General features: G+C 50.1%; 6 protein-coding genes across 6 annotated transcripts; 4 read left to right on the top strand and 2 right to left on the bottom strand.

The window, feature by feature from the left end:
* Positions 1-63: 63 nt before the first annotated feature.
* LOC128268571 (peroxisomal membrane protein PMP34) lies at positions 64-2,107 on the bottom strand. Its single transcript, XM_053005697.1, has 3 exons — positions 1,842-2,107; positions 1,707-1,767; positions 64-1,486 (listed from the first exon to the last, which is right to left on the bottom strand). The coding sequence occupies exons 1-3, from the start codon at positions 1,908-1,910 to the stop codon at positions 615-617; spliced, it is 1,002 nt and encodes a 333-aa protein (XP_052861657.1). The 5' UTR covers positions 1,911-2,107; the 3' UTR covers positions 64-614.
* A 375-nt stretch (positions 2,108-2,482) lies between these two features.
* LOC128278382 (28S ribosomal protein S22, mitochondrial) lies at positions 2,483-3,810 on the top strand. Its single transcript, XM_053017108.1, has 2 exons — positions 2,483-2,700; positions 2,760-3,810. Exons 1-2 carry the CDS (start codon positions 2,568-2,570, stop codon positions 3,749-3,751), a joined length of 1,125 nt encoding a protein of 374 aa, XP_052873068.1. The 5' UTR covers positions 2,483-2,567; the 3' UTR covers positions 3,752-3,810.
* Positions 3,811-3,864: 54 nt separating this feature from the next.
* On the bottom strand, positions 3,865-5,323 carry LOC128267093 (zinc finger protein 501-like). The gene is made up of 2 exons (XM_053003883.1): positions 4,458-5,323; positions 3,865-4,399 (listed from the first exon to the last, which is right to left on the bottom strand). Exons 1-2 carry the CDS (start codon positions 5,321-5,323, stop codon positions 3,865-3,867), a joined length of 1,401 nt encoding a protein of 466 aa, XP_052859843.1.
* Positions 5,324-7,652: 2,329 nt separating this feature from the next.
* On the top strand, positions 7,653-17,455 carry LOC128267092 (zinc finger protein 43-like). The gene is made up of 10 exons (XM_053003882.1): positions 7,653-7,923; positions 8,005-8,414; positions 12,078-12,886; positions 13,933-14,079; positions 14,380-14,531; positions 14,602-14,655; positions 14,710-14,846; positions 15,572-15,705; positions 15,774-16,699; positions 16,772-17,455. Exons 1-10 carry the CDS (start codon positions 7,718-7,720, stop codon positions 17,322-17,324), a joined length of 3,528 nt encoding a protein of 1,175 aa, XP_052859842.1. The 5' UTR covers positions 7,653-7,717; the 3' UTR covers positions 17,325-17,455.
* On the top strand, positions 8,912-10,859 carry LOC128268428 (zinc finger protein 37 homolog). The gene is made up of 2 exons (XM_053005518.1): positions 8,912-10,236; positions 10,307-10,859. Exons 1-2 carry the CDS (start codon positions 9,047-9,049, stop codon positions 10,857-10,859), a joined length of 1,743 nt encoding a protein of 580 aa, XP_052861478.1. The 5' UTR covers positions 8,912-9,046.
* A 249-nt stretch (positions 17,456-17,704) lies between the features above and the next one.
* LOC128267091 (zinc finger protein 652-B-like) lies at positions 17,705-20,055 on the top strand. Its single transcript, XM_053003881.1, has 5 exons — positions 17,705-17,899; positions 17,967-18,847; positions 18,926-19,706; positions 19,778-19,873; positions 19,940-20,055. Exons 1-3 carry the CDS (start codon positions 17,705-17,707, stop codon positions 19,332-19,334), a joined length of 1,485 nt encoding a protein of 494 aa, XP_052859841.1. The 3' UTR covers positions 19,335-19,706; positions 19,778-19,873; positions 19,940-20,055.
* Positions 20,056-20,550: the final 495 nt, after the last annotated feature.

Genomic DNA, 20,550 nt, shown 5'->3' with positions numbered 1-20,550 from the left:
CGTTCGATTCACGATTCACACGATACGATACACACTCTTTATCGATTATCGTTCGTTTATTTTGTTCGGTCGCAACGCAAATTCATACATTATCTTATGAACCACACACACAACGACTACTAAAAGCAAGCATTTGCTTTGGAAACTCTAGTCTTTGAATGAGAAAAAAGCCGTTCCCTCCCCATACGCCCACCGGGCGCGTCCCGGTTTAGTTTAATCCCCATTATCCCTTATCTGCTAAGATTATAGAAAGAAAGAACGGCATGATACGGCTGCGAGCCACCCTGGCGCTGGCCGTTTTGCCCTCCTTTCAAGCCTTAGGTAGAGGAGGTGTAAAATGGTTATATAAATAAAACAACCCGCTCCGGGATCATCGGAATGTGTGCGTAGGATGGATGGACGACCGGCGCTCTTGGTATCATCATCACAGATGCAAAGTAAAAATGGTTGGTGATGGAAAGGACTAGAATGGACAGGCTGGGTGAAACATAACACCTTATCAACACCGGGTGGGGGTCCCGGGACCGATGCCGGGAAGCGAGAAAGAGAGACAGAGAGTGTGTCTTTCGGGAAGAAAGAGCTTGGTTTTCCGCGGGTCTCCCGGTCACCACCACTCAGCCCTTGGGCCCGTGGTTGGTAATGAGCAGCGAAGTAACGAAGCGGGCAATCTTCTCGTACGCCATGAACATGAGCGCCGCCGTGAGCACGGTTTGCAACAGCTTTGCCTCGAGCCCACGGTACAGGCCGGCGACACCCTGGCGCTTCAGGATTATCAGCAGCAGCTGCACCGTGTCGATGTCCACCGGCAGGTTGAGGCTTTTGTCCGCATTGCCGTGCCGCAGCTTGGTTTGCACCAGCTGCAGCGGGTACGTTAGCACGGTGGCGATCATTTTCGCGATCGCTCCGATACCGAAGAACGTCAGGGCGGACGGGCTGCGGGTAACGGTGCCGGCCGGTCCCTCCGTAAGCCGTCGCTTGAGCGCTTCGTACACCATGAACTGGATGGCCGGATTGAGGACGAGCAGCAGCGAAGGGACGGCCCCGGCCCACAGCCCCCGTACGCCTTCGGTGCGCGCGATGTACTGCAACCCGTCCAACAGCCCTTCGTACGCGACGTTTGTGGAGCTGTTGGGGTGTTGCTCTTTGTGACCGATGTGACCGTTACCAGCACCGGCGGTGCGCCGGTCGAGGCCCTTCATCTTCAGCCGGGTGTTGACCACCCAGAAGGGCGTCGTTGTTAGCACGTTAACGATACCGGCCAGCGAACCGAGCACCAGATCTCCGAGCGCCGACTGGCCCGACGAGCTGCCCCCGGAACGCAGTGCCTTCAAGCTGTGGAACGTGTAGAAGTAGACGAAGTTGGAAATGCACAGGCTCTCCAGCACCGGCACCAGGCCACGGTAGAGCGTCGCGAAGCCTTCCTCCTCGATCAGGTGCTTCAATATCCGCCAGGTACTCAGTGCCTTGCGTCGTTCCGGTTCTTCCACTGCAAAACGATACAAAGAGACGAAATCGAGCGAATTAGCCCTTCTTATCTCAAGGTTCGATTCGTAATCCATTGGGGATTTGTGGGGATCGTGATAAGCATGGCGTGCGGTAGGGAAAGCCAAAAGGGCTTCGTCATGTCTACTGCTCGTTGTTAACGAAACGAACGGTTTACGTAATGAAACCCCGGTGGCGACACGCACGATTCGCCCGGTACTCACACTGTAGCCGACTCCGGACTGTGTCCAGCGGATAGAAGGCGGACATTGCAATCACGCTACCCTGTGGGCGAAAGAGACGGAGATTAATTAGCATGGGTCCGCCTGGAGCGTCTCCGAAAGACTCGTTATTCCTACCGCCGATCCAGACACCGCGTGAACCCACGATTGGTAGCTGAACACTTGCTTGAACTTTGACTGTGCCATGTTTGACCGGGGGCAGGGCAGGGCGACAATAAGAAGAGCACAGTCAAAAACACTAATTGCGGTCGGCGTCCGGAGGGAGGGCGAGGGTCAATTCAACGGCAGCGCGGTGGCACTTCTTCAAGCGATCATACTCGGCCGATATCCGAAACAAGCACGCGGGACCAAAGGTCAGTCAACAGTCAAACAGTGCAGCACCTCCCTCCAAACCCGCGAGAGCTTTGTCGATTGGCACGGATTTCGATTCGCCCGCGACTGACGAATCGTAATCGAAGGAGAGGAGGGACACACAGGGGGAGGCGAGGGGCTTTTGTGTCATTACTTGACACAAAGGGTGTGATCGATTTTTATGTTGTTGCACAATCTGCCAGGGTTGCGTTGCGATGCTTGTGCGAATTAATCGTGCTATCCACGTTATGAATTGTAGTTATCAAACAATTTCACCTTTAAACGCTGGTACCGATTAAATCGGTTAGTTGGTGAATTATTTTAGTTACGCCGAGAGGTACAAATTTCGAGCACCTCACGAGCGCTGCTCGAAAAACCAGCTCGACCGCCACTTTGACAGATCGCAGTCGGCGAGAGTAAGCAAACCGGGAATTGTTTCGTAAAAAGGTTTGTTTTCCCTTTTTCCGGACCACACAATTCAGTGGCAGAACAATGTGGAAAGTGTTCCAGGAGGTGCGACCTATTGTCTGTGGTTTAGCACGGGCCAATGGCAGCACGAATGCTACGCGCTTGTGTAGCTCCGCAGCAGATGCAAACAGTGACGGTGAACCGTTCCTGGCCTACAGTAAGTGGCTCTGCCGTTTCCTCTCTTTTTGCGTGCACTTACCACTTTGACCCCCGTAGAAAAGGATCCGTCCGGCGTGTTCCTGCGCGATGATGTGCAGAAGCTACTGAAGTCCATTAACCGGCTCGAGCTGGATAAGGTGTTCCGCAAGCGCGCCGTGAAAGACAACACGATCCAGTACCGGTTCATGACCGACGCGCAGCTTCGCCAGGAACTCGTAAAGTCCATCCAGCAGGCGGAACAAATGCTACAGATGCCACCGGTCGTGCAGGCTCAGGACGACAGTTGCCGCGTGATTTCGAAAGACGGTGCCCTCAAATCGCTCGCTAACTCGAAGTTTGTGTTCACCGACATTACGTACGGGCTGAAGGACAGTCAGCGGACAATCGTCGTACGGCACCCGGACGGGACGCTACAGGAAGCACCGTACGAAATGAGAAAACGCCTTAACCAGATCTACTTCCCGCTGGCCGGCCGCTCCATCCATACACCGCCCATGTTCGAGGATCCGCACCTGCAGCGGTTGCTCGAGGACGGAAAGTACGAGTTTGTGCTGGACCGGGCGTGCATTCAGTACGAACCGTTCGAGCCCCAGTACCACCAGCTGACGGCGCGCGTCTATCAGCACGTGAACGACACCAAATCCTTCGACGCACTCCGATCGACGCGACACTTTGGGCCGTTTGTGTTTTTCCTGTCGTGGCACAAACTGATCGACGATTTGCTGCTCGACATGATCAAGCGAGACTTTCTGCGGAACGGCGTCGAGCTAATTGCCCTTTACTCGACGCTGCACACAGTCGGTGGGGCCGCCGAACACGCCGTCGTTCGCGATGCCTCCGAAATGCCCGCCCTGTTCGATGCGGATGCGGATAAGTCCGTCGAGGAACTGGAGCAAGATGTGCAATTAATCGGGACCATCGAGCGGTACGTGACGGAGCACGGCACCAAGAAGGTGCAGCTGAATCTGGCCATCCAAGCGTACCGGGAAATTGTGACCGATAAGCTCGAGCTCGCCCGTGGCATCAAGCGGATGCATGGCGAAAGTTGAATCGACCGGCCGAATAGACAGTAACGTAGCGGTATAAGAGAGAGACAGAGCAATAAAGGATGCCGAAGGAAGCTGTTAGTTCCGTACTTTATTACCTCCGTCCTCGATGGTCTCTACGAACGATATCCGTCCTTTCGTTTCTGCTGTAGCTCGAGCCACTGCTCACGGTGCGCCACCTTTCGGTGGGTGTAGAAGTGGGACTCGTAGTTAAAAGTCTGCGGACAAAACGTGCACGCGTACAGCGGCATGCCGGTGTGTGTGGTCATGTGTTCCCGGAGTTTGATCTTCTTCTTAAACTTCCTGCCACAGACAGCACACGGAAACGCCTGTTCCGTGCACACGGTCCGCAGGTGCCCGTTTAGATGGCGTTGCGATTTGAAGGGTTTACCGCACGTTCCACAGCTAACCGCCGGCTGGTCGCTGTGAATGCGGCGCATGTGGGCCACCAGAATGTACTTGTTTTTGACCACCGTACCACAAACGGTACAGGATACTGCGTGCCGCGCCTTGCCGTCCGTCCCATCGGCGTGACTTTCCGCGTGACGATTGAGCCAGAAGCGAGATTTGAACGTTTTCGGACAATACTCGCAGATGAAGCTTGCGTGGTGGACGTTGCGTTTGTGATCGTCGATCGTGTACCTGTTAAAGCTGTAGATCGATTTGAAATTTTACTCCTAATCGGATTCGGATAAAAAGTTCTACTTACGGTTTGTTGCACTGGTCACACATTACATCACGCTCGCCGTGCGATTTCCGTACGTGCACGGCCAGACGGCCGGGAAGCGCAAAGCGTCTACCGCATTGCTCGCATATGTGGACACGATCGCCGTGCCTCTTTCTCGTGTGCTGCTCCAAGTTCTGGTGCACCTCTTGGCAAACGGTGCACCGATACTGGTCCGGCCGCAGGTGCATTTCTTTGTGCTGCCACAGCTGGGCTCGGGTGCGATTTTTCAACCCACAAACGGGACACCGTAACGTACCGTGTTGCAGATTGTGCACGGTGCGCATATGACGGTTCAGTTGCGCGAGCGTTTGGTACTCGATCGCGGCCTCTTCGCTGCGCGGCATCTTATCGCAAATATGGCACACAATACGCTGATAAAATTCAAGCAGTTCGCTGTCGATGTTGGAATTGCCCTTCCTGGTGGCTTTTGTGGTCGGTTCGGTCAAAATTTCCGTGCTGTCTCGCAGCGGCGATGATTTGCAAGATTGTGCATCGTCGGAGCTGCCGGAGCTACCGCGCCGGTACCCGATCGATGGAGCGAGTGGGTCCTTTAGCGAATCTTCGACAACGAATTTTCGTTGATCACTTTGGGCATCGTGTACCATGAGGTAGAAGGAGTGAAACTCCGATACCACCTTCCAGCAAGTGCCACATACACGATGCCGGTACTCGGATTGAGATTTGTCCAAATCTAGAGCGAGATGTAGTTGAATTGTGGCCGACATGTTATCCTTTTCATCGTCAATGGACAGCATTATGGGACCGTCCGCTAAACAGAGGGCACAGCGTGCAGGCTCGGGCTGTGCCCCGTCGCATCCCGCACCATCCACGTTCGGTATCGTGGTCATCGGGGATTTTTTATTAAACCTGTTGAGTCGCGACCAATAAAAGTTAAAAAAAAGGTTTTGTCAATCGGTCAAAAACTTTATTTTCGGATTTAATCACCTTCACAAGTCGCTTCACTTCCTGATCGCAACTGAACTCTCTAACTGTCGATGTCTACTCTGTTCGACCACCCAAATATCGTGCCCGAGACATGTCCAGAACATGTCCAGAACATGTTCTGCTCGTGCTTCGCGCGCCTGTTCTTTTGTTTGCAGTTTCTTTGTCCTCACGCGTTCCTGGAATTTCGTTCCAACAAAACCTAGGTGGAATAAACCAATCACCGGCAACAGCCCAAAGGCCTCCGCTTTTTGAACTGCGTAGCGAACCACTTTCCTCAAGGCCTACTGTCACCGCAACGTCAGGCTGAAGGGAAAAACATCAACAAAGCTACAACCCTGGCTTTATGGCAGCGAAAGGATAGATACGGCTAAAAAAAAACACTGCGTACACTGTATTTCTGCCTTTTGTTTTGTCCAGTAAATTGTTCAGACCAGCTTCCGGTCGTACCGTTTGCCGTGATTCCGCGACGTAACGCCCATTAATTTACTCCCCAAAACGGTCTAATGGTCTCTCGCACAGGTAAACAGATCAGCGTGCGGCCGGTTTGGCAACCGCGACACATTCGGCGGAGTTTGCTGGCTCGCTGGTTGAAGTTGAAGGAAGTAGGCGACGAAGTTTGTCAAAAGTGTCAGTGAAACTTCTATAACAAAAGGACGGACGGCCGACCAATGAATTATTTCTCCGAAGTACCATGCACCAGCAAATAAGTGCATCGAAAGCGACACGGTGAACCAAGGGAGAATCGTTTTTCGCTACCTTTCGCGGTAGCGCTGCCGAGCGAGTGCACAGTTCCCGAGTACTGACCGCGCCGCGGAGAAGTGGCCGATCGGGAAAAAATGGTCGAACGGGGCGATGTTTACGATGTCACCATCAATCAAAAGGAGTGCGGAGTGTGTCTTACGCTCCGCCCGGACCATATCTGTCTGGATGTGTTCGAGCCGCAGGGCGACGAGTCGGACAAGGAGGTGCCGTATCTGGTGTGGAAGCATGTGGGGCTGCAGTTTACGCAGGGCGCCGACCCGCAGTTCATCTGTTGCGATTGCTGGAAGGCACTGCAAGAGTTCAACCGCTTCTACATGATGGTCCAGGATGTGCACACGCAGCGAGCTTCGTACCTTGCGGCGAACCGCGCGAAACCGGACGGCCCAAACCAAACAACGGCGGCGGACGCGGTGCCCATCACGAACGGGTTGCTGCATGCCAGTGAGTGCGAAGCGATTACCGCAGCGCCAGCTCCAGCTTACGGCGGAGAGCAGCAAATGTTGGACCCGCCGGCCGCGGCGGCAGGTGTTGTGCACAATAATGGTATCGCGGTAGGCACTGCACCCGAGTGTCCACCCCGTGGCGCGGAATCGGAACGGATACCGTGCGCCGTTGATGCCGATCGTTCCAGTGTGGAACCTGAAGGTAGTCACGTAACGGCCGTCGGAACACCGAGCCGGAAGCGGAAGAATCATGAGATGGACGAAGAAATACTCGACTTTTACAAGCGTCTCGTGTGCGACGTGTGTGACGATCGCACCGAGTACGGTACGCTGAAGGAGCTGAACCATCATATGAAGCTGGCGCACGGGGAAGAGTCGGGACGGGTCGGGTGTCCGCAGTGTGGTAAAAAGTTCCGCACGCGAGTTAAACTGCTCGAACACAAGCAAACTCACGTGCCACGGATGGCGAGCGACGGGGAAACGGACGCCGACAAGCTACAGTCGGCGCAGGTTGACCAGGAAATACTGGAGTTTTACAAGCGGATTAGTTGCGACGTGTGCGACGGTGCGACTCCGGCACCGTGCACCACCACCCTGTACGCCACGGTACGGGAACTGAACCACCACATGAGGCTAGTGCACGGCCAGCAGACGGGATCGGTCAAGTGTCCGCTGTGTGAGAAGAAGATTCGGACGCGTCCGAAGTTGCTCGAACACAAGCGGCTACATCTTCCGGAAGCGGCAACGGTGACGATGGCGGTGGCAGCGGGGCCACCGCCGCCACCGCCACCGGTGCCGATGGTGGTGGTGGTGGACGATGATCGCGGCGGCAGGTCACCGGACGTCGTGAGCGCGGAGCAAATGGAGGAGCAAACGTTTGATGTGGAAATTTTTGAGTTCTACAAACCCATCACCTGCGATATGTGCGATCCGGATAAGCTGGTCAACGGTGAACCGGTGGACGAGTATCGCACGCTGCGGCAGCTCAATCACCACATGCGCACGGCCCACGGGCTCGACTCGGGGACGATCAAGTGTAAGCTGTGTGCGAAAAAGTTCCGCACGCGCGTGAAGCTGATCGAGCACAAGGAGATGCACCAGAATCCGGACCGATTTCGGTGCACCGTCTGCCAGGAGGTGCACCAGAACTTGGAGGAACACATGCAGAACAAGCACCAGGATTGGGAGTTTTGCTGCGAAGAGTGCGGCAAGCGGTTCCCGTTCAAAAGTCGGCTAACCGCGCACATGGGCAAGGTCCACCAGAAGAAGGACATTATTTGCGAGGAGTGCAACAAGCCGTAAGTTGAAGCGAAAGTGCGCTGTAAGCGTGTCGCCGTCCCCGGCTAACCGTTGCCCGCTTTTTTTCCCTGTTGTTTCAGGTTCACCAAATTCAGCATCGAAAAGCACAAGCGGACCGTGCACGGTTCGTACACAACTTTTACGTGCGAAAACTGTCCGAAAACATTCAAAACGCGTGTCTCGCTCGATCGCCACATGGAGGCACACAACAACGGTGGGGAGCAGCAGGGTTCGGCAGCCACGGTCAGCTGCACCCTGTGCAACTCGGTGCTGAAGGATGAGTATAACCTGAAGACGCACATGAAGCGAATCCACGCCGAACAGACGCCCTCCACGTGCAAAACGTGCGGCAAAACCTTTAAATCCAAACATAGTCTTAATACGCACATTTCGAACGTCTGCACGACGCGCCAGTTCCCGTGCACGGTCTGCGGCAAGCAGTTCAAGAAGCGAACAAAACTAAAGCAGCACATGACGACGGCTCACGCCCGTTGCGCAGACTAGGGCCCCCGGGGGTGGCAAATTACTAAACGAATGGTGTAAAGCGTATCTACACACACACACACACACATATTATTACTAAATGGAATAGTTGTACGTTCGCGGAAGACTATCGAAAGTCTAGTTCCGACGACGAATCTCCGGTAGATAACGCGAAAAATCTTGATTGGATGTGAAATGTGACATTGTGAAATTAAGGTAATCCGAACATAAAATAAAATATTTATTTTAGCTGCTTAATCCGAACAAACGCGATTATTTATTGTTATTGCTTACCTTAGTGGTGAACAATTCGTGAGCACCATTTGCATTTAGAAAGAAAAACGACTTAAGAAATACGAATCACAAACAGGTTCCTCTAACAACCTTGAGTCGCTGGCATTTTGTACTAAAGCCATCACAAGAATGCGTTTGTCAGTCGAATCGTAAACAAACTTTCTATGAACAAAACACATAATAGTTGAACTTGCAAAAGGAAAGACCTTGCGTTGGGTTATTCTAATTTTCAACAATAATACCTTCTAGAAATACGTTCAGTGTTTGTGCGTAAGGAGAAGTGTGAAGTCGTAGTGCGAATACGGTTAGCCTGCGATCCACAGGAATAGTGTCTAAGGAGTTGCGATGGAGGCAATCAAAACTGAGCTCATCATGTCGTCGACTTCCGAGGAAATTATTGAACCCTCCTCTGCTAAAAGTCTTCAGAAATGTAGTGTGTGCCTCAAAAATGGCCAGTGCTTAAAGCCATCGGAAATTAAGACGAATGGGAAACACATTACCGACGTAATCAACCAACATCTTGGGATAAAATTGGCGGAATTTGAGCTGACCACAATTTGCCAGCGATGCTGGATGCTGCTGGCGGATTTTGACGAATTCTACGACATGGTGAATGAAGCGCACCGAGTATTATTGGAAACAAATATTACGAACGTTCAACAGCGACCGTCGCTGCGGGATCTCGGCGGCGAGGAAAGCGTTTGTGCGATAGAGTTCGTAGCCATCAAACAAGAGCCATTGGAAGCAGACATTTGGACGTTCAAAGATAAATGTGTAGAACTTAACAAAAACAGACTTTCTTCAGGTATGAAACAGGAGACAAACGAAAGCACCGAACAACATTATGCCAATAGTACAATACTGGACGAAGATGCTGCAGTCGAAACATCAAGCTTGAAAACTGAGTCAACTACAAACCCTGAAAAAGAAATGTTCGAGGCTCCAGTGTCCAAAATCGATGATAACACAAAGAAAGGCCGCGATGGGAACGATATTCCGACCAAACTGTCGAGCTACCGAAAACATAAAATATTCAATTCAGGAGGCAATATTAAGAAAAGATTGAAAACCGTGAAACAACAAAGACAAGAGGCTCGTTCTTCTAAACTGAATGTGGATCAGGAAATTCTTAATTTTTACCAACGTTTAGTTTGCACAATTTGTGACCCGGCAAAAATGGTAACCGGAGAACCATTGATCGAGTACGCCAACCTGACAGAATTGAATAATCACTTGCGCAAAACGCATGGCCAAAGAGAAGCAGTCCTCAGATGCCCGGTATGTGAGAAAAAGATAAGATCTCGTACAAAAATAATAGACCATAAAAATATGCACCTAAATCCGGATCAGTACCGATGTGAGGTGTGTGCCGAAGTGCACCAGAACATCGAGGAACACATGCAAAACAAGCACTCGGAGCGCACATTCTGCTGTGACGAGTGTGGTAAAAAGTTTCCATTCAAAACCAGATTGATGGCCCACATTCGTAAAATGCACCTTACTAAGGATGTAATCTGCGATCAATGTGATAAAGCGTACGTATGTCGACCCAAAAACCAAGATTATTTATTAAACTTTACTTTCTTTTCTACTTCCCTTCGTTAGGTTCACGAAATATTCCATCGATAACCACAAGCGTAACGTGCATGGTGGCGTCGGTTTCATTTGTGAATATTGTCCGCGGACGTTTAAAGGTCGTTTTCAGCTGGATAATCACATGGAAGGGCATGTTGAGAGCAGCATACCTTCGTCAAAGGTTACCTGCACGGTTTGCGGCCTCGTCGTACGAAACAAGTATACCCTCGTGACTCACATGCAACGAATGCACATGGAACAGACCCCCGTATCCTGTCAATCCTGTGGGAAGGAGTGCAAAAACAAACGCAATTTGTACGCGCATATGCGAGACGTTTGCACTGACCGCAGCTTTCCGTGCACGATCTGTGAAAAAACGTTCAAGAAAAAGAAGAAGCTTACTGAGCACATGACGACGCACACGAATACCCCACTGTATCAATGCACGCTGTGTCCGAAAACTTTCCGATACGACACAGCATTGTACACGCACCGCAGAGTTAGCCATTACGAACAGTGGCTAGAAATTCAACAGAAGCGCAAACAAGGTGTTCAATTTCGTCTTAATCGAATAGCGGATTAGATGTCCGCCACGTCCAACCATGAATACTTTGGGGACGTTTCGATCAAGTATTCATTACAACTGTACGACAGAATCTATGTAAAATGTTTGTATCATTAAAGTTTTTCTTTCTTTCTTCTGCACTTAAATGATTGAATAAGCGTTTACTGGAAATAGGATATACATGATCACCACTGTACAAACATTTATCTCCAAAACGATGGTTTTCTGAAAACCAAAAATAACTGTAACACGTTTGAACGTTTGAAAATATTCGTAAACCTAAATAAACCTTGAACCGTTGCTTGTACTAAACGAATATGCTGCTTGAAGGTACGGGTTTCCATAACAAGACTGCAAGAAAGCACTTGACAGTCGAGCCGTAAACAAACTTTCTATGAACAAAATACACAATCGGTGAACTTGCAAAAGGAAAGACCTTGCGCTGTGTAATTCTAATTTTCAACAATAATACCCTCTCGAAGTACGTTCAGTGTTTTTGCGTAAGAAAAAGTGCGAAGTCGTAGTGCGAATACGGTTAGCCTGCGGTCCACACGGACAGTGGCTCAGGAATTGCGATGGAGGCAATCAAAACTGAGTTTATCCTGTCGTCAACTTCCGGGGAAATGATTGAACCCGCCTCCGCTAAAAGTCGTCAGAAATGTAGCGTGTGCCTCAAAAAAGGCCAGTGCTTAAAACCATCGGAACTTAAGACGAAGGGAAAACACATTACAGACGTTATCAGCCAGCATCTTGGGATAAAATTAGCCGAATTCGAGTTGACAACAATTTGCCAGCGATGCTGGAAACTGCTGGCGGATTTTGATGAATTCTACGATATGGTGAATGAAGCGCATCGGGTTTTATTGGAAACAAATATTGCAAACGTTCAACGGCGACCGTCGTTGAGTGATGTTGGCGAGGAAAACATTTGTGCGATGGAGTTTGTATCCATCAAACAAGAGCCATTGGACGATGAACACCTCGAGAGCAAAGACCTAGAGTTAACACTAAAGAATGAAATAATGGCCAGTATATCTCAACACATAGCAATAGAAACAACCACAAAAAATGAAGAAAACATGAGTATATTGGATGCAGATGATAAGAGAAGATTGCCTAATTTGAAGGAAATATCGACGGACAACGTTCAAGAAGAAAGCTCCAAACTAACAACATCCGACAAAAGCAGAAAAAAGAAATGCTTAAACAAGACCGGTCGCACTACTACCTCGAAAGTAGATGAGGAGCTTCTTAGCTTTTACAAACGCTTGGTGTGCGAAGTTTGTGATCCAATAAAGATGGCCAGCGGAGAGCCATTGATCGAGTACGTTAACTTAACGGAATTAAATCTCCATATGCGAAAAGCTCACGGCCAAGCTGAGGCGTCCGTACCGTGTCCGATATGTGAGAAAAAGGTTAGATCACGCGTAAGACTGGTGCAACACAAAGAAATGCATCTAAATCCGGATCGGTTCCGGTGCGAGGTGTGTGCCGAAGTGCACCAGAATATAAAGGAACACATGCAAAACAAGCACAAGGAGCGCACGTTCCGCTGTGAGGAATGCGGCAAACGCTTCCCTTTTCAACCTCGATTGAATGCACATATTCGTAAAATGCACACCGCAAAGGACGTGCCATGCGATCAGTGTGATAAGGTTACCTGCAACTTGTGCGGCATCGTGGTACGAAATAAGTACAACTTGACGACGCACATGAAACGAATGCACATGGAGCACGCGCCAGTGAGCTGCGGGTCGTGCGGAAAAGAATTCAAATCAAAGCGCAACCTGGATGCGCACCTTACGAACGTTTGTACCGATCGCAGCTTTCCGTGCACGATCTGTGGAAAGCCGTTCAAGAAGAAGATTAAACTCAAGGAACACATGACGACACACACGAAAAGCCCGCTTTACCAGTGTCCGTACTGTCCCAAAACGTTCAGCTTCGAAACTCAACTGTACACGCACCGCAAGCAGGCTCATTATGAGCAGTGGTTGGAAATGCAACGGAAGCGCAAAGAAGGTGTGAGATTCCGTGTCAACCGGGTAGCAAACTGAAGCCGATGTTTAACCCCCTCAGAAATGCATTAAATATACTTTCTATTCGCAATCCTTCGATTTTTGAAACGTTTTCTTTCGATTCGGTTCTGCACTTGTTTTGAATCGTTACGCCACATTCTTGTCTAAAGCTTGAGTAACGCCTTCTATAAACCTTGACTAACGCGTAACTGTGCTGCCACACGGCACGAAACAGTTACGCGCAACATGTCTGGGCTGCCACACAGCACGAAACAACGGATATAACAGCCTCCAACCGCGACAATTTTGACAGTAAAGCGATCAGTAGGTGTCAAAAGCTTTGTGGGTCTGCAGACCCTGCAACAGGGCGCATTACAGACGAAAACAGAGGTTTGTTTACAAACAAACGAAAACAGAGGTTTGTTAACAAGCAAAGATTTTTATTTGTGATGTTATTTTGAATTTTAACTATAAGTTTATCTCCATTTCAGCAATAAAATGGATAGCAAACCTGAGGCACTTGTTTTGAATCGTTACGCCACATCCATCTCTAAAGCTTGAGTGACGTCTTCTATAAACCTTAACTAACGCGTAACGCAGTCATTGTAAAACCGTTCTGTTGTTGTGCTGTTGTCGTATCGATGAATTTGCTATTGCGGCTGGGACAAGTTGGGATCGAAATGGCAACGGTTTGTGAGGTGTGCTACCGGTGTGAACCCTCCGGAGACATTTTGCTGGATATACAGAAGGAGGAGCGGAATGGTAAAAACATTATCAACATATTACACCTGCACCTGCACTTTGTGGTAAGAATGGAATATTCACTAAACGAGCGACGATGATTCACTGAGTTGTTGTAGATTTTGGACAGTATTGAAAATCCGCAAATATGTCACGATTGTTGGCGCACTTTGGAGAGCTTTCATCAGTTTTACGGCACCATCGAAGAGCTGCATCGTCCGCAACCTGACAGTGATTTCGATAGTGAAGCCAACGACGGCGATGAAGTTTCCAGCGTTGCGGTGCCAGCTCACGGACTGGAAAATGTACAACTCCCGTTATCCCAACCCAAGTCAGGAGATGTGCCAGAGGACACCAATGAAACGGACGATGGAGAGGAAATCGAAACCGTGAACGAGTCGGGTAACGAAGAACTTCAACCGATTGACAACGATGACAGTGACGACGGTTACGAGCGGGAACTAGCGAATGAAGAGCCGGTAGGCAACACTTTACCAGCTATATCCAAAATGGACAGTGACCTGATCGAGTTTTACGGACCGCTGTTTTGTGAAATTTGCGACGCGCAGCAAGTGGAGGAAGATTTGCCACTGCTAGAGTACCGAACATTCGGTAAGTTAAGGCGGCACCTCGCGGAATGCCACGGACGAAAGAAAGCATTTCTGAAGTGCCCCCTGTGCTCGAAACGATCCAATTCACGGCCCAAACTTTGGCAACATATGGAAATGCACCGGAATCCCGATAAATTCTGCTGTCACATCTGCGCGGAGGTTCACCAGGATTTGGACGAACACATAAGGCACAAACATCTGACGCATCGGTTCAAGTGTGGCGAGTGCGATAGATGGTACTCTTCGAACGCTCGGTTGCTGATGCACACGAAACTAAGCCATGCACCCAAGGACATTACTTGCACCGTGTGCAACAAACAGTAGGTATCCTTAAAGTACTGTTCGCAGTTAGTTCTCCTAGTTATCATGATCACTGCTACGCATTTGCAGGTTCAGCAAGTACTGTATTAAACAGCACATACGCTCGTTTCACAGCAACCCTGAGTTAATGTGTGAACAGTGCGGAAAACCATTCCGTACGACCGCCCTGCTCCATAGACACCAGGAGCAACATTTGGCGCAAACTGGTTCCGCCAAAACGGTCTCATGCAGCGTGTGCAAGCAAAGTGTTCGATCCAACTACATTACCCGCCACATGCGGCAGATGCACTCGAACGTTCCGCCGGTCATGTGCGGTGAGTGCGGGAAATCGTTTCGCAGCATGCGCAGCTTGAACCAGCACCTTGCCGGATCGTGCTCGGGCCAACGTTTGCGCTGTCCCTCGTGTACCAGAAGCTTCAAAACCACGGCTAAGCTGGCGGAGCATGCGGCGACGCACAAAGAAAGGGGACTCTACATGTGCTCTGCTTGCGGGGAAAAGTTCGACACAAAGTTTCTTCTGTTGGACCATCACCCTCAGTGCATTAAATGAATGTGGAATGAATTCCGTCTAAGGTTCTTTCGATTGCATTTCCTTTTTAACATTGAGACACGAGATTGGTATTACAATGTTCTTTTATTTTTCCTCGTTGGGTCGCTACATGAATGATGACCGAACAATTTATTTCTGCATTCGAAAAAATTTAGATTTAGACCAGCTTTAGATTTCTTACTGCCACAGCCCACAACACAACCCTGTTGCTCCTTTATGGATGCACCACATCAGAGCCAACTGTCAAACGCGTTCGACAATATGCAAAACATGTTTGGGTTTTCCTCTCGCTGACTTTTTCGCTGGCGAAAAAGTTTGGTGCTTAGGAAGGTTTTCCAGATCAGCGTATACTTGATCCTTTCACTCTTCCCACTGTGTTTTGATGTGAAAGTGAACTTATCGATAAGTATGCTTCTCGCGTATGTTGTTTAATTGTCTCCACCTGGTCGACAGCGCGTTTGATGGTTGTAGGATTGGTGCAATAGGCAGACATTGCCATGGGGACTGGAACGAAGTGCGAAATTTGCTTATCGTTATCGGAGCAAGAGTACTTGAGCATCTTTGCGGAGGAACATGCCACCAAAAGTATAGCACCGATCGTTGCGAAACATCTGTGGTTTAAGGTTTGTATACATGCATTTGGAACAGAAAAGCACCAGTTTGACCCCTCTCTCTACCCCATGTTGTCCAGATTAACCCGACGGACGTACCACAGTTTATTTGTGGCAAGTGCTGGCTAGCTTTGGAAGAATTCAACACGTTCTACCATGGCATTGAACGGGTGCAGGCGACGGCATTCGAATGCCTCACCACCACCGCCGCCGCCGCCATAACCAAAGCACCGGAAGACCTTGTCGAGCCCGTTGAACCCGGCTATGGTACGGAGTTTTTCGAGGTGAAGGTAGAACCGGCTGACCTCGGTGAGGTGCAGGATGGGACGGACAATTCGGGCGATCAACCATTGCACAGTGTCTTTGTCAAGTGCGAGGATTCAGAAGAGCCAGATCCAACCACACCGCAGTCGGACGCCGAAGTGCCCCAAACCAATCCAACGCCCCGGTCCACGGTCGATTCACGGCTTACCGAGGAGGATGATACGCGATCGACCTGGACGAGAAGGAGGGGCAAGAAACCGACGGCGCAGTGTGCGTCCGATGACGGATTGAAGAGCCGCAAAGCTGCTGGCCAGCAGCAGGAGGACGCAGAGTTGTTGCACTTTTACAAGCGCATCGTTTGCGAGGTCTGCGACAACCAGCGGATGATGATCGGTGAACCACAAATAGATTACGGTACGTGGCGGGGTCTTCTCAAACACACCAAGACGGTGCACCGGCACGATAAGATCTACGTCCAGTGTCCGCTGTGCGAGCTAAAGTTACGCACCAAGCTGACGCTGATCCAGCACAAGGATATGCACGAAAATCCGGAAAAGTATCGCTGTGAACTGTGCGCCGGAATCTACCAGAACATGAAGGAACACATGCAAAACAAACACCAGGAGCGTCAGTTCTGTTGCGACGTGTGTGGCAAAAAGTTCCCCTTCAAGAAACGGCTCACGGTGCACATCAAGAAGATGCACGTGGAAAAGGACATTATTTGTGATCAGTGCCAGAAACCGTATGTAGACACGCGCACCGCTCTGGCTCCTTCGGGTTAATAGAATGTGTGTGTTTCCCTGTTTCATTCCAGATTTACTAAGTACACGATTGAGGACCACCGGAAGTCGGTGCACACGGCACGGTTCGTGTGTGAGCACTGTCCAAAAACGTTCAACAGTCGCTTTCGGTTGCGCCAACACAGGGAAGAGCATGATGAAAGCTTGCGAAACTCCACCGCGGTACCGTGCGCCGTGTGTGGCCAGGTGATGCGCGATAAGTACATCCTTAGCCGGCACGTTAAACTGATGCACACGGTGCAACCGACCGTGACTTGTGGGACGTGTGGGAAAACGTTCAAGTGCAAGCGCAACCTGTCGGTGCACATGGCCAACGTGTGCCTGGAGCCGACGCGCCTCTACCCGTGCACCATCTGTGGTAAACAGTTTCGGCGCAAAAATAAGCTCAAAGAACATATGTCCACGCACACGGGTAAACCGCTCTACATGTGCTCCTTCTGCCCGGAAACGTTCCGCCAGGACACGCATCTGTACTATCACCGAAAAAATGCGCACCACGAGCAGTGGCTGGAGATGCAAAAGCAGCGCAAAGAAGGTGTGCGGTTCAAGCTGACGGAATTGGCGTAAATCGCCGTTGGTCCGGTTGCTCCGGATGGAATAATTTTAAATTTACTTAGTGCACGTTACACACGCGTTTATGCTACCATATAGTCAGCAGTTTTAAATAAGCTTTCGATCCTTCGTTGCGCCCCTTAAGTGAAGGTTTGAATATCGCGTAATGAACGCAAATAAAAAGCGTAGAAACTTACCGTGAAACGGTTCTTAAACACACTTTTGATTTAATTTTACCTTGGAATGGAGAAAAAATAGCGACACAATCTGTCACGCACTGTCGCTAGGGCCACTATGGATCCGCTACGCTGGAGCTTGTTGTCAGCTGTCACCACTCCAAATGCTGTCAGTTTGTCAGTCGATCGGTTTGTTTTGGTGCGAAAATCATTGCGGAAATGAACGTTTCCGATCTGGAATCGGTGGTTTCGCTGGCGAAACAAGAACCGGAAGCGGCCAGCAGAATGATGGGCAACACGGCGGAATGCCGAATCTGTTACCTGGTGAACGAGGCAACGTATCTGAATATTTTCGCAACGGAGCACGCCGATAAAAACATTGCCTCGCTCATTGCAAAACATCTGTGGTTCGAGGTAAGAGTGTACTTAGTAGCCCCCCCCCGCCGTTGTTGTGACTGTAGATTGTCGTACTCTGCCGCAGGTAGTGCCGACGAGGGAACCTCAGCTGATTTGTTTCCGGTGCTGGTCGGCACTGGATGAGTTCAATGCTTTCTACAACACCATCGAGGAGTGTCGCCGGATGCGAACGGAGGAACCAGTGCACTACGACGACGACACGAACCGTTCGACGGTTTCCCCCGCCTGCTTTGCCGGGCCAACGGAGTACAAAACGGAGTTTCTCGAAATCAAAGGTGAACCGGTGGAAGACGACGACGATGACGAGGAGGACGAAAGGAGGTCGTTCGTCTTGAGCGACGGTTACCTGGAAGATTCGACCGAGCGGCCACACGTGGCCGCGGTGAAATCGGAAGCGACCGAGGAAGATGCGCCGTGCTCCTCGCAGCACCGGAAAGTCCGGAACCGGACTAGGCACCGGAAGCAAACCAAACTGGTGCACACGCGGGCCAAACGGAAAGTGCCGAGCAGCGTGCAGAAAATGGAAGACGCGGAACTGTTGGAATTTTATAAGCGCATCGTTTGCGAGGTGTGCGACAACCAGCGGATGATGGTCGGTGACCCATTGATAGACTACGGGTCGTGGACGGCGCTGCTGCGGCACTCGAAGGTGGTGCACGGCCACTACAAGATCTACGTCCAGTGTCCGGTGTGCGAGATGAAGCTGCGCACGAAGGTGACCCTGTGGCAGCACATGGATATGCACAAGAATCCGGAGAAGTATCGGTGCGAGGTGTGTGCCGAAATCCACCAGAACATGAAGGAGCACATGCAGAACAAACACGAGGAGCGCCAGTACAGTTGCGATCTGTGCGCGAGCAAGTTCCCCTTCAAGAAGCGCCTGGTGGTGCACATGAAGAAAATGCACGCCGAGAAGGACGTTCGGTGCGATCAGTGCCAGAAGTCGTAAGTGAAGAGTCGTAGCCCCAGCGCGCCTCCCTTTTGCTAGTAATACTCCATATTCCTTCCCATCCGCTTCTGCAGCTTCACCAAGTACACGATTGAGGACCACAAGCGATCGGTGCACACGGCACGGTTCGTGTGTGAGCACTGCCCGAAAACGTTCAAAATTCGGTTCCGGCTGCTGAAGCACATGCAGGAACACGACAAAAGCCTGCGGGTGGCGACGTGCGTGCCGTGTCACATCTGCGATCAGGTGATGGGCGACAAGTACATCCTCCGGCAACACATTAAGCATATGCACGCAGAACAGCAGTCGGTCAACTGTGATACCTGTGGCAAGACGTTCAAAAACAAGCGCAACCTGTCGGTGCACCTGGCCAACGTGTGCATGAAGCTGGTCAGTCTTCACTCGTGCAGCATTTGCGACAAACAGTTTCGCCACCTGAACAAACTGAAGGATCATATGGCGTCGTGTAGTACGCCCAACTGAAACTCGCGAGGCGTTTTTCTGTGCGATCGAAAAGGGTATCGCGATTGAAGGCCCCCGGCAACGCAACCGCTTGCGGTTGCTACGGTTACGGCGAGAGTCGATGGGGGCTTATCCCTTTCTTTTAAATAGAAATTATTTCCAAATCGGCCAGCCAGCACAGCAGGCTGGTGCAGGCGGGCGTTTATTTCCCTTTTTGCATGTGCCGGCCACATACTTTCGATAACCCATTCCCTTACGCATAGAACTCGCTTTCGATGGGCCTCCGTAACCAGCACCGTTGTACATAAAGTAGGTTCTTAATATTGTGCATAGTAGGGGAAGGGAACCGAGTTCAATAATGGCGTAAGAGTGGCTATGGCCGAGTGTGCAAAGGTAAGATTTATCCGACAATCTGTGGCTTTTCATTTCTTTCTATTGTTTTATTTTACTGCCATGTATTACAGTCGGCCGAGGAATGACTTGCAATCGGGCACAGTGCTCATCGGTTTGAGATGACGATCTACGCGAGATCATGATGTGGTTCAAAAGGAGCGAAAAGTGTAAGTTGATCGTTAATTCAACAGAACAAACTGAGTAACTGGTGTTTTTCGTCGTGATGCTTGCAGCATTTTCCCCCGTGGCCGCTATTGATGGACAAAGTCAGGAAATGGTGTAAATATGTAAAACACACGAAAGGGCGTTACTAATCGAAACATTTATTTACATTTATTTATTTTTCGCGAACGAATCGCGCCGAAAGCGCGCACAAAATAAAAGAAAACACTGCAACAATTCCTTTGTTTGTATTTTATCTCATTTCTTCCTGCCGACCGACTTCAAAATTTCCGAATCCGAAATTGCAGCCGAAACACGAGCGAACGAAAAGCAGACAAAAGTAACAAGAGCCAAGATTGGTCCAAGAGGTAGCGCGCGAGTACGAACGATTTGCCGGTGCCGGTTTGAATCCGAATCTTTTGGTTTTCGGTCCCGCTGGTAATAGGGGAATATACTAGGCAAGAGGTAGCTCGAATCGATCGCATCACCCAATCACTAATCAGAACTAAGCAAAAGCCGAAGGGGAACACACGATCGCACTTTATGTTTACGGTACCGAATTGAAAACTTACCCGTGTTTCAACTTTTATACACCAAACGGTCAAAAGGCAGACATTGCGAAAGAAAACAACAACGAGAGTATTATATTTTCTTTAACTTATATTCAAATTTCGACGTCAAA

Source organism: Anopheles cruzii, chromosome 2 (assembly GCF_943734635.1).
Source record: "Anopheles cruzii chromosome 2, idAnoCruzAS_RS32_06, whole genome shotgun sequence".
Classification (NCBI taxonomy): Eukaryota; Metazoa; Arthropoda; class Insecta; order Diptera; family Culicidae; genus Anopheles; species Anopheles cruzii.
The sequence above is the reverse complement of the archived record's forward strand: the minus strand, read 5'-3'. Positions and strand labels throughout refer to the sequence as shown.